Source organism: Protopterus annectens, chromosome 1.part0 (assembly GCF_019279795.1).
Source record: "Protopterus annectens isolate FY-2018-M chromosome 1.part0, PAN1.0, whole genome shotgun sequence".
Classification (NCBI taxonomy): Eukaryota; Metazoa; Chordata; order Ceratodontiformes; family Protopteridae; genus Protopterus; species Protopterus annectens.
In genome coordinates, this window is record NC_056725.1 from 1,554,674,970 (window position 1) to 1,554,690,907 (window position 15,938).

Consider the following 15,938-nt stretch of genomic DNA (forward strand, 5'->3'; position numbering starts at 1 on the left):
GTTTGTGTGATACAGACTGATTACCTTCTCTGATGTTCTTAACATTGTAATATTGAAACTTTTATGTAGAAAATATATATGATGATTGTTGCATCTTATTTAATGAAAGCTCAGTGAATATACTGCATTCCCCACTTGAAGAGAAATTGTATCCCCATTCAGACGACTTGTGAAATGCCTGTAAAAACTGTGTATGGTACCTTTGTTTTGGAGAAGTACTCTGTTGTCTTTTTCCAGTTTTTAGTAAATCTTTCGGGGATTTATAATTGAACAGTTGGGTGCCTAGTGTTACACTTTTCTAATGGCTTCAACGTAATTCAGTGCTGCTATTGGCTTAGCTGTGATCAGTACAGTATTACTGGTGGCATCCTACTAGTGATAGAGAAGTCACTTTTATGGAGAATGCACTTTTTTGTCTGATGAAATGCCAGTTCATTAAAAGTATGCTCTGGATATTATCACATATGTCGCTGTAAAGTGATGTTTTGCACATACTCCTTAGAGAAAGCAAATAAGGTATAGCTTGGCAGCTTGGCGTAGTTTTGATGTGTATGTTAGACCTGTTATTAATCTTTATCTGTATCAAATAATGTTTGTCAAAATTAAATGCCGTTATTCAGAAGATAAGGAAGATTGTGGCATATCAGAATTGTTGTAGTCTTTTTGGTAGTCCCTAAAACATTTGCTAACATACAGTGTTGATTGTACCATTTCCCAGTCTTTTGAGTAAGATCATTTGTAGTGGATTTAGAGCAGTAGTAGAGAGTTTCACATTTGCCTCCATAGATGGCCTTCCTCTCAGAGCCATTTCTCATACACATTTATGAGGTGAGACTTTTACACAGCAAATCCTACAATTTTGTGTCCTGTTTTGCTTCTTAGCTGTTGCTGGTAGCATTAGTGAGAAATGCTTAAAAGAAAGGCAGATGATGTAGTCTGATCTGGATAATTGTGTTTGGAGTGGCATATTTCTTTAATCTGCTAAGGCAGTTGTATTAATAAAGGCCAGCTGAACCACCTTTCTTTTTGTAGAAGAGAAATCAGCTGAACGCAGCTCCATCCATTGGATGGGAAAATAATAATTTCTGCTATTTCTTTGATTTTGTGCTCAGCCACACTTCTGCACCCTCGCTGTTTGCTGAGCTTCTGATTGCTCACATGTACTCCTCCCATTTTACTGTTGTACCAGATGACATCTGGCTTGTGCCTCAGGCTGTTGCTGCTGTTTAGCCACTGAACACAGCAGAGTCACTCACCTGCTTCTGAGGGAAATTCCAGTATGAAGGGAGATGGTCAACAGTCCATCCTGTTGGCCAGGTATGGTCTGCACAGCTTCCCTTTAGGTTTTCCCAATGTTAGCTAAAACATTGTTCTCCTCTTTAGTGCCTTTTTAGGCAATGCTAAACTGAATATACACCCAACAGCAACTAAAAACCAAGAAAATGTAAATTTTTTACTGTTCAGTGCTAGGAGTCTAAACAAGAAACTCCACTCCCTACAAGTTCTTATCGCCCTAGAAAATGCTGATGCCTGTGCAGTCACTGTGGCATGGTTTAAAGCCACAGAGAGCAAACCAGCAGTGCGAGGCTATAATGTTTTACAGGCATTTAGAACAGCTACTACACAAGCAGGGACTTAAGGTGGAGGTGTTGCAGTCTACATCAAAAATAAATATACCTCAAGGCTAGTGAAACAGGATGATGCACTTGAACCAAAAAATCGCAACAAACTGCCACTGAGAGACGTGCTAGAGGATCCCCAGTCGTGAACCGCAATGAAGAATATATCCAAGTAGTCGAAAAACAATGAAAGTAACTGATGGCACACTTTTGTTCATGCACTTGAGCTTCTTTAGGTTTAAATGCCCATAGACAAAATCTCATACCACTCCCTTACAAGCTATATAGGTCCCCCTCTTTGATCCAGGCAACCCATAACATGTATTTAAGCTTACTGGAGATACTTTCTAATTGGACTGTCAACTGCATTATTCATTGCTGTTTCTTTTCCATTTACCTTTTGGCAGATGCTGTGGCCAAGGGCCACTTAAGTACAGAAGCTGCTGCCTCCATTGCTTGCTTCAAAAATGTTTCTGTTGGAGACATTTGCCATGACCACTTTATTCTTGGTGTACAGCTTTACCAACCATTATTGACTTGACTGTAGCTCAGGTAGTTGGGCCACTTTTAGGAAGCAAGTCCTCCATGATTCAACCATCTGACCTTTGGTCATGGCTAGTCTGGTGCCTTCCACCTTGGTGGGATTGCTTGGAATCTTGCCCAACCCTTGAACTCCTGTACATGGGCTCTTGGCATCTACTTCCCTGCAGTCAAAGCCAACATCAAGAGCCTCTGACTGACCAAGTTTGCAGAATGTTACAAACTAGAGGGAGTCATAGAATAAAGATACAAGTACCCTCCAAGAAGGCCTGACACAGGCCAATAACTGATGCCAGAGCTACGATCTAAAAGTTAGTGCCAGGAAATGCATAATAGTATCCTTTAGGAAGATGGCTACCTTTGAAAACTACCACATTGATAATACACTTTAAGAGCAGACCCATTGGTCTGGGATTTGGGAGTGCATGTAGACGGTAAACTAGCCTTTGACTGTTGTGTCTTCAGTAGTAAGGAAATCATTCTATATTGTGAAAATTATAAGCTAGTGTATGGCTTCTAGGTTCAAGGATGTCATTGGTTTGATGAGGGCTGAGTACAATAGAACAGTCACTGACACTATGCCCCCTTTGGTATGTACCTGACTAGACATATACAACTGGAGCATCAATAAAGGTTCATCATGGAAAGAATACAGAACATAAACAACGTATGCTTAATAGGCCTCTTCAGCACTCTATCCCTGTGCTTGGTCTCCTGCAAGACTATTGAGAGGCGATCGTTGCCTGGCCTACAGTCTCCTCTGATATCACTCTGATAGTTGTATTGCACATCTGCAAAACAAGTAATATCAGAATTACCCTGTGTAGGTAATTATCTGCAACATAAATGCAGAATTTGATTTGACAGGTGCTCCAGGTTGTATAGGACAGATGTGATTAAAGAAATGTAGTTTTGTCGTAAGTACAACTTTCATATAAGTGACAGTACTGAGGTGTTAACAGGGTTTATCCTATACTTGCAATTTGATGCCATGAGTATGTACATGTAAATTATACAGCTTTGAGCAAGTTTCTTAGTCACAGTGCTAACTGATCACTCATTAAAAGAAGTATTTGTGCCTAGTGGGTTTATTCAGGTAAATGGTTAAATTAAAAGTACAAGTTGCCACTGTTTTGATTAATGTTTAGTGGGATTGCAGGAATAAAACAGCGTACATGATGTGATCAAAAAGGAATAGAATGTATTTAATGTAGTTTTGCTTACACGTATGCACATAGTAGCTCTGCAGTAGTACATCACTTGTTGGGGCAAGCAACTAGAGATGTGGTAAGGCAGAGGCTGTACTATCATAGCATGTGCTATTCAGTTCACATCAAAATGTGACACAGTATTATCTAGCGCAACAGATATCCCAGATTTGCTGTGATTTGACATTTTGTATGTCCGTTTCTAACTGGGCTTGTAATGGACCTGTTAGCTTGATAGGTTTTGATATCAGTTTCTGTTCGGAAACATTCTGAAGATGCATACGGCATTTAGAATGCCACATACAATTTTGCATGTCCTTATCCATTTTAAGTTTATTTGTGCATTGCTGACTTTCAGCCTAAGGTTTCTATGCAGAATAGAGATTTGAGTATATTTCAGGTTAGAATAAATTGAAAGACCATGTTTTCAGTGTCCTGCTGATGAGTAACATTTTTATTTGAACATGACTTTTTGTTTGTATTCAAGCTTACATGGCCCCTGAAGTCATCACACGGGCAAAAGGGGAAGGTCATGGAAGAGCAGCTGATATCTGGAGTTTGGGATGTGTTGTGACTGAGATGGTTACTGGCAAGGTAACGAAGAATGTTTGTTGTAGATTTTACTTGATCAGAGTACTTAACTGCATTAGAATTGCAGTATTTTTTTTACTTTGTCTTCAAAGCAATTTTCTTTGGAAATGCTGATCCTTCCATTGTATTTCTGCACTTTTTTCAGCTGTATGATTGTTTTAATGTTCCTGATTTTATCTTAGAAGTTTACTTACTCCTTTCTGTCCTTTGTGGTGTTCTGATGGAATGGTAGATTGCTGTCAGTAAGCAATGCCAAACATTGGTTGAACTTTTTTTGTTCTTCAGAGAATGTGTGATCTGACCTCATAGCCTCTCTGGAGGAGGTTATACTTGAGATTCCATTACTAAGATACTGATATTGGTACAGAATTCTTGCATTGTCTAGTTTCTGCACTTGAGTGGCCTGCACATTTCCAGCTAGTGCACATTGTGATGTCACATTTCAGGCCAGAAGGTTACATTCGGCCCCTAAGCTCTTCATATTTTCCTTCTCTTACACAGTTTGGCTCTAGATTCTAAAGCATGTAATTGAAAAATTCCCACTTTTGATGCAGAGCACCAAAAACATTGAAGAGTCCTTGTGATTGTTGTATAATTATTCAGGACCTACAGCAGCCCTGTTTTTATTGCCTGTCCAGGACTATAGTGAGAAGTAATACCTCAGATGTCAGGGCTTTAACCCTAAAAGGAAGAAAGAAATTTAAGACCTGTTTAAATGATAGCAACAGAAAAGTAGTCTATGCAAGGGCCAGCAGGAAAGTACCCTCAGAGCTTGGAAACCAGGGTTGAGGATAGTGATCAAAAGAATAGGCATCAGCCAAGCCTTCCTTTGAAAAGTAACCTTCACTCCTTACACTTGAGTGCTTTCCCCTCAGCTAGCAAGAGAGCAAGCTTGTGCCCTTTATTAGTCATCAGTGTAGGGGATGATCTGAGAACCAGTTCTTAGGCTTCTGCCACTGAGTGGGTAAGTCATGGGAAGTTAGCATTTAGCACCCCGTGTTTTGTAGTGTTGTTTCATGGTGCCTGGCCTACTTGTATGGAGCAAGAACTTGAGCCCCATAGTGGAGCTTGAGTAGTAGAAGTTAGGATTCTACACCCTCCCCTACTGATTGTCTAGTCATGGTCCTCAGCCTTCTTAAGCACCACAGTCAGGGCTGAGTGACAGAACTTGGAGGTTCCATTCTGTTCACCTCTTTGCTTCAGTGCACTGGTGTGAGTTGAACAGGCTTCTGTGGTTCCTACATCTGATGGGCACACTGTAACCCCCAACCTTTCCTCACTAATGTCAGAATACTATCATCTGAGAATTGACGTCTTGGGAGTTCATGGAAATGATTTTGCATCTTTCAGTCACAGACACTGCCTCCAACATATCCTTCCCTGGGCACTGTTTTGCTGTTGCCTGACACCCAGATGCTGCCACCAACCTTTAATAGGGAAAAATATATATTTGTTTATTTGTATGCATGATAAAGTAAAATATTAAAAGTTTGATTTTGGGGGAGACCATTTAAAGTTTTTTTGTATTATAGGTTAACAGGTAAGTAGTAGGTTAGTTGGACTTGTGAGCCATTTTAAGCTTAACACATTTTCCTTTCAAAGGTGAGAATCAATCTCTGTATTTTGCGTCTGTGAGGTAAACACATTAACCATTATACTAACCCCTAATCTCTGTGTGTTTTGCTTGGAAAGAGTTTGGTACTTCAGGGTATCCGGGTCCCTATTAATTTGACAAAACTTTAGCTTGTCAAACTACAAAAGATCGACAGCTAAAGATCGAAACATCCAAACCGCGAATGATCAGCTAAGTGAAGAATTCGCTTGGCCGTTGCACAAAACAAAACTCTTTCAACCTGAATTAAGTGGGGGGCTTTGCCCCCCACACCTAACTAAATATATTAACTCCAAGATCACTCCACATTGGGGAAAGGGTAAATTCCCGTTAACGGCCAAGCAAATTCTTTCCCTGAGAAAAAATGTGCTTAGCTGGCCGTTCGTGGTTTGGCTCTTTCGATCTGTCTTTCTTTTATAGTTCGACAAGCTTAAACTTTGTTAAATTAATAGGGACGTGGGTATCCCATGCAGTTATGTGATGTTATTTTCTGTGTGATCAGGTACAGATCTTTCTTAATTCTTTCTCTGCCCATAATATTGGGCAAATGTAGGCTGCCTTCCTCCAAAACTAATAGTAGGACAGTGTCCTTCTTCCCACTAGAATTTGTCAGGAAGGGTATAATCCAAGGCTCCTGAAGTGTCTTTAGAATCGGACAAGAGTAAAGATATTTTTCCCCTATAGCTTCTTCCCCAACCTCACTTTAGAGAAATTCTCATGCTGTTCAGAGCCTCTGAGGGTTAGTTAGTAGCTTCTCTGCCTTTCCATTAGATAAGCCGTAGTCTTTATTTGAGAAAGGAGATATACCAGTCCAGGGCCATCCCCTTCTTGGAGCCTGTATTTGGGCGGATTCCCATTTTGGTGACTTTGACATGTCTAAATTCTAGTCCACCTGCTACTAAGAATACAGTTACCTCTTTTCAACTTTGGGTGTAATGGCATACTTACCAATCATCCTTGGACAGATATGCTGTATGGTGTCTTGCATTGCAATATACATTTCAGAAGTCACAACATGTTGCTCTGAGTTCAGAACAGTGTCCTTACATTGCTGCAGTATTCATAACAGACAGGATTCCTTGCCATGGAAGGCCGAACATCTGACCAGTCTACCAAAGGCTACTTGTTGCTTTTAAAATGTCCGCCGAACTTCAACCAGACACTGCTTGCATAGCATAGGGCATAAAAGTGACACTCAGGCCTGCCATAATCAGAACTTATTTGCCATCAGTCTGATGTATTTTTTTACCATCTGTCTGTTTACCTGGGTCCGTTTCTTGTCAGTTGAATGCATTTTCATTCTCCAGTGACTACCTTTGCCTGTTTGCTGACTTCTGTTGCAGTTGCAGGTAAGTGCCCCATTGGGGATTTTGTTTTTTCTTACTTTTATTGTGCTCCTTGGTGTTAATGTCATCCAGGGTAACTGCCAGTGTGGGAGACAGATTCCTCATGAAGACTGCCACGTTAAGTGTCTTTTTTGTCTAGGAGCTTCTCATGATTATATGTCTTGTTCCATTTGTCAGGCGTTCATTCCAAAAACCCTTTGCAGTAGTCTTTCTTCCCTTTCTTTGTATCTTGAGATCCATTGTCTTAAGCGTCTTGCTAAAGGTACAATAGAAGGAGTCTCCCACCCTGGGGGTCAGCCATTGGGGAATAAGGTGAAAAATGTATGAGCAGAATCTTCCGCTGGCCAGCCTCTGCCAGGTGTTTCTCCGGAGGTTGTTACAAACCCGATGGCTCACATGACTGAGTTGCCAAATTTCTCTTCCGTGACCGTGTCGGAGGCCAGTGAGGGTCTGGCTGGCAGCATGTTCGAAGAGGCTTTGCAGGGGTCCATCTCGGATGTTCAGGGGGAATCACAGGTGATTTTATTCTGAGGGGCCTAAGGGAGTTCCTCATTTTTAGTTGGAGAAGAAGTTCCTACTATGGTTCCCGACTACTGTCCCGGGTCTGAGCCCTCTCAGTTTCTTGGAGGGGATGTTCCCTTAAAAAAGAAACAAGAAATTAAACACATTTCTTTTGCTCTTAGGGATCCACATATTGAGTAGCAGGCCTTCACTCGGGATATTTACTGCTTTAGTGTCCTTAAAGCCTCATCCAAGGTAAAAGGCTTAGAGAACAGAATTCTTCCGCAGATGAGTCTGATTCAGATAATGAATCCCTGACTTATTCTACTCTTATTATTTCTCTTTTAAACTATAGGTCAGAGGAGGAGAAATCTATTTGTCCACATGATCCTTTTGGCGGGACTCTTTCTAGGATGATGAATTTTTTTAAGTGGGATTGTGCTCAGGTCTCTGATGGCCATAAGAGTTACTATGAGTTGCTGTATTTGGAATCCCCTAAACCTGTGGCTATTCTGCCTGCTTTGCTGGATGCTTTTTCCAGTGCTTGTCATGCAACTGATTCTCTGCCCCCTGCTGCTAAGAAGCCTGACAGTTTTTATAGGGTGATTGAGGATTGATGATCTTCGTTTTTCACTGTTGTAGTCATTACATTCTGGTTATCTGCTTGCAGGTAGCCCTCAGCCGGCCTGATTATAAGTCTTGGGTTCTGCGTCAGTTGCTCTCTGTTCTTTTATGACGTCAGGTGGTCAGGGGTATAAAGCATGCAGCCAGCGCCATTACATCAGTCTTTCTTGCTGTGCGGTGCCCGAAGCAGAAGCAGTTCGCAAGTGCCGGTCGGCCGACTCCTGAAATTTTCGTTTTCAAGTTTCAGAACCGAAGTCTTCAAAAAAGCTAAGTACCCCGTTGGGGATCCTTTTTCTTGCTCCAAACTGATGTCAGTAAAAGTTACCAATTGTATTACTTGTGGAAAGCAAATACCTCAAAGATTTTCATTCGTACTGCATTCCTTGCTTAGGCCCAGACCATGATGTCCCTTGCTGTCGGTTTTGTGCCTTATTCAATCCTCGAACTATTCCTAAGTTCATTTTCGCTTCAAACTATTTTGGTATTCGGTTTAATTATATGGAAATGGCTTCGGTAAGCCATCCGACTACCAACATTCTGAAAAAACGTAAAGATAGACAGAGACAGACTGCATAGGTCCAAAGCTGCCGACAACACTTCCGTTAAGCTAGTCACCAGTTCGCTGGTACTCAGTGAGGAGCTTTCGCAGCCCCTGATACCCACTACTTCAGATTCGTAGGCCTCTACTGAGACCCATTCGGAGTCCAGTATGTGGCGAGATGCTTCGATTATGGAACCTGCGGATATCTCAACCTTGGATGGGTCCGGAGCCGAGTGCAGGGACCTGCTTCTGAGAGTGTATTCAGGCCTACTGACTTGCATATCAAACCAACGCCATCTTTTTCTTCAAGGCCTAAAACTTGATCCACGCCTAGAAAACAGGCATCCAAACCGCATTGTCAGGCCCATATGCCTAAAAAACAAATTATAAGAATGGCTGAAGACCTCATTACTCTAATTAGGGGAAGCCAGCCTTCTCCCTTCAAGAGACATAGAACTGATTTTCCTTCTGATTCTTCTGATCAGGATTCTAAATTTCTGTTTCTTCTGATGACTAGGACTTGCCCTTATCTACCTATGAGGATTCTGATGCAGAGGATTTCATTCCCTCTGCTTCCCCTCCAGAAGATTTCTCTTTTGGTGAAACCTTGCACACACTTAGGGAGCATTTCCGCCGGGAAAGTCAGGATTACTCTAGACTCCAAAAAGAGGCTTAGGGAATTCTTACTCCTACCTCAACACAGGCCTTTAGCTATCCCTCCTGTACTGGACATTGTAGATGATGCCTTCTTGGAATCTAGCCTGGCCCCAGACACTTTACCTCCGGCACCCAGGAAACCTGACCGGTATTAGAGTACCTGACTCTCACAAGTTCCTCTCTAAGAATCCTACTGTGGACCCAGAGACCATTTCACAGGGACCCAAAGGCATTAAGGCGACTACTGCCAAAAATCCTACCCCCTCTGATAGAGATTCCAGGGCCCTGGACAGATGGGGTAAGAAAGTATACACTTCTGCTACTTTGGCCATTAGGGCCATAAACTGCCAGTTTCATATGTTAAAGTATCAGCAACATATTGGATTACTTAAACAGAAAATTATGTTGATTCCTGACTGTGCTGAAAATAAAGAATTACAGAATTTAATGCATTCTACTGAACAAGTTGGTAAACATACTTTGCAATGTGGTTTTGACACCTTAGAGGCATCTTGTAGGGCTGCTGTCACTGGGTCTGTTCTTAGAAGGCATGCTTGGCTTAAGGAGGAAACTTTGCCACATCATGTTAAAGCTAAGTTGCTGGATGCTCCCTTAAACCAAGACCGCCTGTTTGGCAACAAAGCAGAAGAGGTACTTAAAAAGATGGAGGAAAAAGCTAAATCTATGCACCCTGTTAAAGATTTCCTGCAAGTACAGCCTCCCAGATTTAGTAGGCATTGGACTTCTAAGAATTGGTCCTTTCCTGTCTCTTCCAGACCTTCTCAGTCCAAACCCAGGAGCAGCAGACCACCCAGGCTACATTCTCAATGTACTCACAGGCCTAAGCAGTGGGGGGGGCTCCCACTTCCAAAGCTGGAAGTAGTAAGACACCCCCCATGGCAAACTATCACAATGACTTAACCTTAAACCTTCCAAGCGCTGCTCAACTGACTGCTCCTTTAGGGGGAAAGATCGCCCTGCATGCAAAAAGCTGGGAACTCATTACCCAAGACAAATGGGTTTTAAATATAGTTTCCCAAGGATACAGATTCCACTTCTACACCTTACCAACCCCAAACGGTTGACCAGATTTACCCCCAAATCAGTGGGCAGAGGCTCAACAGCAAGTTCTCTCTTCTAAGTATCAGGGCTCTTCAACCTGTCCCAGCAGAGAAATGGGGATAAGGTTTTTACTCAAGATTTTCCTGGTACCCAGAAAAGACAACAACTGGTGTCCTGTCCTGGACCTGTCTATTCTAAACACCTTTTTGGTAATCCAAAAATTCAAAATGCTAACATTCAAAATGCTAACACTTCATTAGCTGCTTCCCATGCTAGGCAAAAATGCCTGGTTGGCAACATTGGACTTAAAGGAAGCTTACTTGCACATCCCAATAAGGGAGTCTTGCAGAAAATGCATACGTTTCAGAGCAGGCTATGTGCACTATCAGTTCTCTGCACTGCCCTTTGGCTTATCTACTGCTCCCAGGGCATTCACAAAATGCCTAGCTCCAGTCATTGCATTCTGCAGGCAAATAACTATTCAGATATACCCATACCTGGACGATTGTCTAATTCGGGCAGAAAGCCAGGATATACTATTAAATCATCTGGCATTTGTAAAGAAACTGCTAACTTCACTGGAGTACACCATAAACGAAAAGAAATCTCACCTAGTACCCTGCCAACAAATTGTATTCCTGGGAGCAAGATTGAACACAACTTCCCAGATGGCCTACCTCACGCCAGAGAAATAAGTTTGACAGCCTACTTCAAATTACTAGCCACAAAGACCAATCTATCTGCAAGGAAAATACTGCAAGCCCTGGGGTTCATGGCCTCTTGCATTCTACTAATTCCATATGCAAGACTGCATATGAGGAAACTACAATGGTATCTAAAAAGCCTATGGTGTCAACATTCTCAGGACCTGGAATCAATGATTCCTATCATTCCCTGTATAAAGACAGAGTTCCTTTGGTGGGCAGAGGCCTGCTACCACAACAAGGGACTGCCATTCACTCTACCCCCTGCCACCCAAACCCTAACAACAGACGCACCAGACTATGCATGGGGGGCTCACTTGGCAGGGCAGTGTATTCATGGCAAATGCAACCCAAGTCAAATGCACCTGTATGTCAGTCAAAAAGAAATGTTAGCTGTACAGAATTTTCTGACAGCCTTAAAGGACCACATTCTTCCAGGACAATTATTGGTAAAGACAGACAACACCACTGTTATGTGGTACATAAACAAGCAGGGGGGAGCCCACTCATACCCTCTCTGCAGACTAGCCATGGCTCTGTGGAACACATCCTTGAGCTACCAAGTGCACCTACAAGCTCAATTCCTGCCAGGCAAGCTAAATTCACTGGCAGATGACCTAAGCAGAAATCTCATGGACTGACATGAGTGGAAACTGGAACCAAAGATGTTCAACATGTTGAGAAACAAATGGGGGAGCCCAGAGATAGACCTGTTTACCTCCCCTCAGAACTACCAATTGGACAAATTCTGCACAAGGACTCCCCACAGACAAGCTTGGAAAGTGGATGCCCTGTCCTTCACCTGGGAAAGCCTCTCAGTTTATGCCTTTCCCCCTCTACCTCTCCTCTCAAAAGTTCTACTAAAGATCAAACAGGACAAACCAAGGACAATACTCATTGCACCAGACTGGCCACGCCAACACTGGTACCCCCTCTTGCACAGTATGTCACTGCTGGAACCATGGCACCTGCCTCAGACCCCTACCCTGCTGTCCCAGCAGGAGGGCCAAATTTTGCACACCCAGCTTCAAACCCTGTACCTTGCAGCCTGGCTAATTACCTGAGCTCTGCAATACTATACCTCAGTAAGCAAGTGCTGGATGTCATTCTGGAGGCACGGAGGCCCAGTACTAGAAAATCCTATGCTGAAAAGTGGAAAGTATACTGTTCATGGAGCCAAAGTCAGGGCACGGGCACAACAGTGCCCAGCTTACCGCATATACTTCAGTACATAACAGAGATGCTTCACAAGGGCCTTTCCTTGTCTTCTATTAAAATTCATGCCTCAGCTATTTCAGCACATTATAATACGGAGCCACCCCTCTTCTCTCACCCCCTGCTGAAGCAATTCCTTAGAGGGACCAAAAATTTAAGACCACCCAGGAGAGCCCCTACTCCAGCCTGGGACCTTAACTTTGTATTGGAAAAGCTCACTCTACCTCCTTTTGAGCCAGCTGCAACTGCAGAGTTGAAATACCTTTCTTGGTAAACAGCCTTCTTCTAGCCATCACTTCAGCAAGAAGAGTGAATTACAGGCCCTTGGGGGCAGTGGAGCCCTTCATCATCTTCCATGCAGACAGGGTGTCCCTCAGGACCAATCCTTCCTTTATCGCTAAGGTGGTATCCAGTGCGGCCCTTAATCAGTCCATTCATTTTCCAACCTTCTTTTCTACTCCACAGAACAAAGGAGAACGAATACTGCACTCTTTGGACGTGCACAGACAACTTTGATTTTATTTGGACAGGACTAAGCCTGTCAGGAATACTGAACAGCTGCTAGTTGCCTTTGCTGCAGGGGCAGAGGGGGAAAGGCCATTTCAAAGCAAACCATTTCTAAGTGGATAGGCCATTGCATTAATTTCTGCTGTAAGCACCATGGGAAACCTACCCCACAAGGGATCAGATCACATTCCACCAGGGCTGCGTCTACTTCAACAGCCTTTCTCAGAGGTGTTCCTACCAGGGACATCCTTGAAACTGCTACCTGGAGTTCTGTTCATACCTTCACCAAGCATTACCACTTGCCTATTTTTTTCTAAATCCACAGCTGATTTTGCCACTGCAGTCATGCAGGGCCTAATAGCTGGTCCTAATTCTCTCTAATTGCCTCCTCCCTTCCTTAACTTTGGGAATCTACCCAAATGTAATGACTGCAACAGTGAAACACGAACAGCATAGTACAGTTGTGTACACTTACCATAAATGTAGATGTTCGAGTGTATTCACTGTTGCAGTTCTGGTTACCCTCCCTCCATCCCCGCTGACTTCTATTGGCTATACCTATCTTGTTTAAGGCATTTAAGCTTTCTGGTGTATTTGCTTTTTGTTGGTGTAACCTTGTATATAATTGCTTCCCATTATGGGGGCACCTGACATCTGGGGCAAGAAAAACTGATGTAATGGCGTCATCTGCATGCTTTATATCCCTGACTACCTGACGTCATGGAAGAAGAGACAGCAACGGACGCAGGACCCAAGACTTTGATAATTGGGCCGGCTGAGGCTACCTGCAAGCAGATAATCCAAATGTAAAGACTGCAACACTGAATACACTCGAACATCTACATTTATGGTAAGTGTACACAACTGTACTTTCTTTGCTATATAAATGTCCTGCTGCTGACCCCTCTGTCATGTCTTTAGCCTCTGACAAAGCCATCTCAATTGCTTCCTTCACCCAAGTTATTGCCTTCTGACAAGGACAACAGAACTGTGGAAATGTTGGGTAAGAAGGTTTACACTTCTGGTACCCAAGCTTTTAGGGCTATTAATTATCAGACCCATATGTCTCGGTATGTGTTGACTCTTCTTTCTCAGGCCTGTCAAATTATTTCTGATTTTCCAGACTCCGAGGGTAAAACTTCTATTCTTTCCTTGCTAGGGACTTCCTGTCAAGTCATTCATTATTCTATTAAATGTAGTTATGATGCAGTAGATGCTTCTTCTAGGGCTGCTGTTTTGGTTCAGTGTTGAGCAGGTATTCTTGGCTTCAAATTCTACCTTATGATATTAAAGCTAAGTTGATAGATGCTCTTCTGGATTCTAAACCATTGTTTGGTGAAACTGTTGCTGGTTAATTTACATCCCTTTAGGAGAAGGGTAAGGCCTTACAGGAGGTTAAACATGTGTTTGTTACTCTTGTGCCTAAATTTCAAATAAACTACCCCACTAAGCCTGCCTTTGTTCGTAGGCAATCCCAAACTAAAGGTAGGAAGAGTGGCAAACAGGCTCCTCCTGCTAAGGCTGCTCAATTTTCAGAGACTACGAAGCTTTCCTTTCTGGAAAAAACAGGTGCTGTACGACTCTCTTCCCAGCTACATTCCTCTTTCTCTTCCTATTTGGCTTCAGATCATTCAGGATTCTTGGGCTCTGTCGACTATTCATCAGAGGTACTTCATGGCATGGAAATCCCATCCTCCTTTTATGGGCATTCCTCAGCCTCCTGTGTAACAACTTCCCTTTTTCCCAGAGATTCTTCAAAATTTCTAGACTCAGGGTACTATTCATGAGGTGCCTGTGTCCCAAAGGTGGGAAAGGATTCTACTCCAGACCGTTTCTAGTGCCCAGAAGAGAGGGCACTTGGAGACCTATTCTAGAACTCTCTCGTCTAAACACTTTTCTAAAAGTGCCTTGCTTTTAGGATGTCCCTTCAGATTCTGTTTCCTCTCTTGCTCCCTCAGGCCTATGTGATGTCTGTGTATCTCAAGGATGCTTATCTTCATATCCCGATCCATCCTCTTTTCAAGGAGTTTTTGCTTTTCTCTGCTTCCTGGCATTTGCAGTTCTCTACGTTGCCCTTTGGCCTTTCTACTGCCCCACGGGTGTTCACCAAATGCCTTGCTCCTATGATTTGCTTTTTGCAGGCTTCAAGGGATCCAAACATTTCCTTACTTAGATGACCTGTTGATTCAGGTTTCCTCTCCAGAAACCCTTTTGCAAAATCTTTAATCTAAAGTAGTTTACTTCATTATGTCTTCACCGTTACCGATCCGACTCGGATCCGAGCTGGCAAATTCACGGCTTAATGGCTAAGGCGTTTGCCTTACAAACACAAGGTGCAGGGTATGAGGCTCAAAAGGGATAATTGGCTAGGCTTAAAATGGCTTGCAAGGGCAGTTAGCTTCATACTAAACTATGAACCACCTTCCTTTCCTCAGATCTCATTTGCGATTGCATCATGATCTCTGAGCTTCGGGTATTGTGAGTACTTTGAGTTTTGATTCAGCACTTTTTTGCAGTTTAAGTGGGTTAGATGAGTTAGTGTAGTTTCCCTCTCCACCCCCCTCACTGGTGCGTCATGCTTTTCTAGTTTAAAAAGTTTTACAAAAAAAGTAATTCCTCCATGTGTGTGTGTGTGTGTGTGTGTGTGTGTGTGTGTGTGTGTGTGTGTGTGTGTGTGTGTGTGTGTGTAGCCTAGTAGGTAGTCTTAGGCTATTATTATTTGATAATGGCTGAACAGCCTAAATAAATGTTTAGAAAATGTAGTGTGTGGCCACAAGTTGTCGCCTGCCACTGTGCATTGTCTGCTTGGGTGTCTCTCACCTATCTTCTGAGTGTAGTATTTGCGCAGGCTTTAACCCGCGAGCCCTGAGGGACCTCAGGGCAAAGCTTATTATGAAGGGCCTTCTCCCTGCTTCTGAGGTGGACAGTTCTTCTACTTTGGCAGGCACGGCTGTGGCCGCTCCTTCGGTCTCTGTTACTCCTCTCTCTCTGTCTCCCCCCCCAGGCCAGGACTCTTTTAGGCCTGGAGAAGGGAGTTCTTTTCGCCAGAAGAAACTCGAGAGAGAACACAAAGCTGAAAGTCACAGGAAGAGGTGTCCTGGATCGTTCCACCCCAGTGGGGCCTCCTCTAAGGTTTATGTTGTTACTAAACCTGTCTTCACCTGGCTGCGATCACCATGTTTTTCTCCGGAGCCGAAGGAGCCTAGGTCTT

At 43.1% G+C, this 15,938-nt stretch overlaps 1 protein-coding gene across 1 annotated transcript in view; it reads left to right on the plus strand.

Annotated features, from left to right (window-relative positions):
- MAP3K4 (mitogen-activated protein kinase kinase kinase 4) overlaps positions 1 to 15,938 on the plus strand; it is a gene marked incomplete in the record, with an annotated part of 2,414,579 nt that overhangs the window by 2,342,168 nt on the left and 56,473 nt on the right. Inside the window, 1 exon segment of the mRNA XM_044068025.1 lies at positions 3,855 to 3,961. Coding sequence (XP_043923960.1) covers positions 3,855 to 3,961 — 107 coding nt within the window.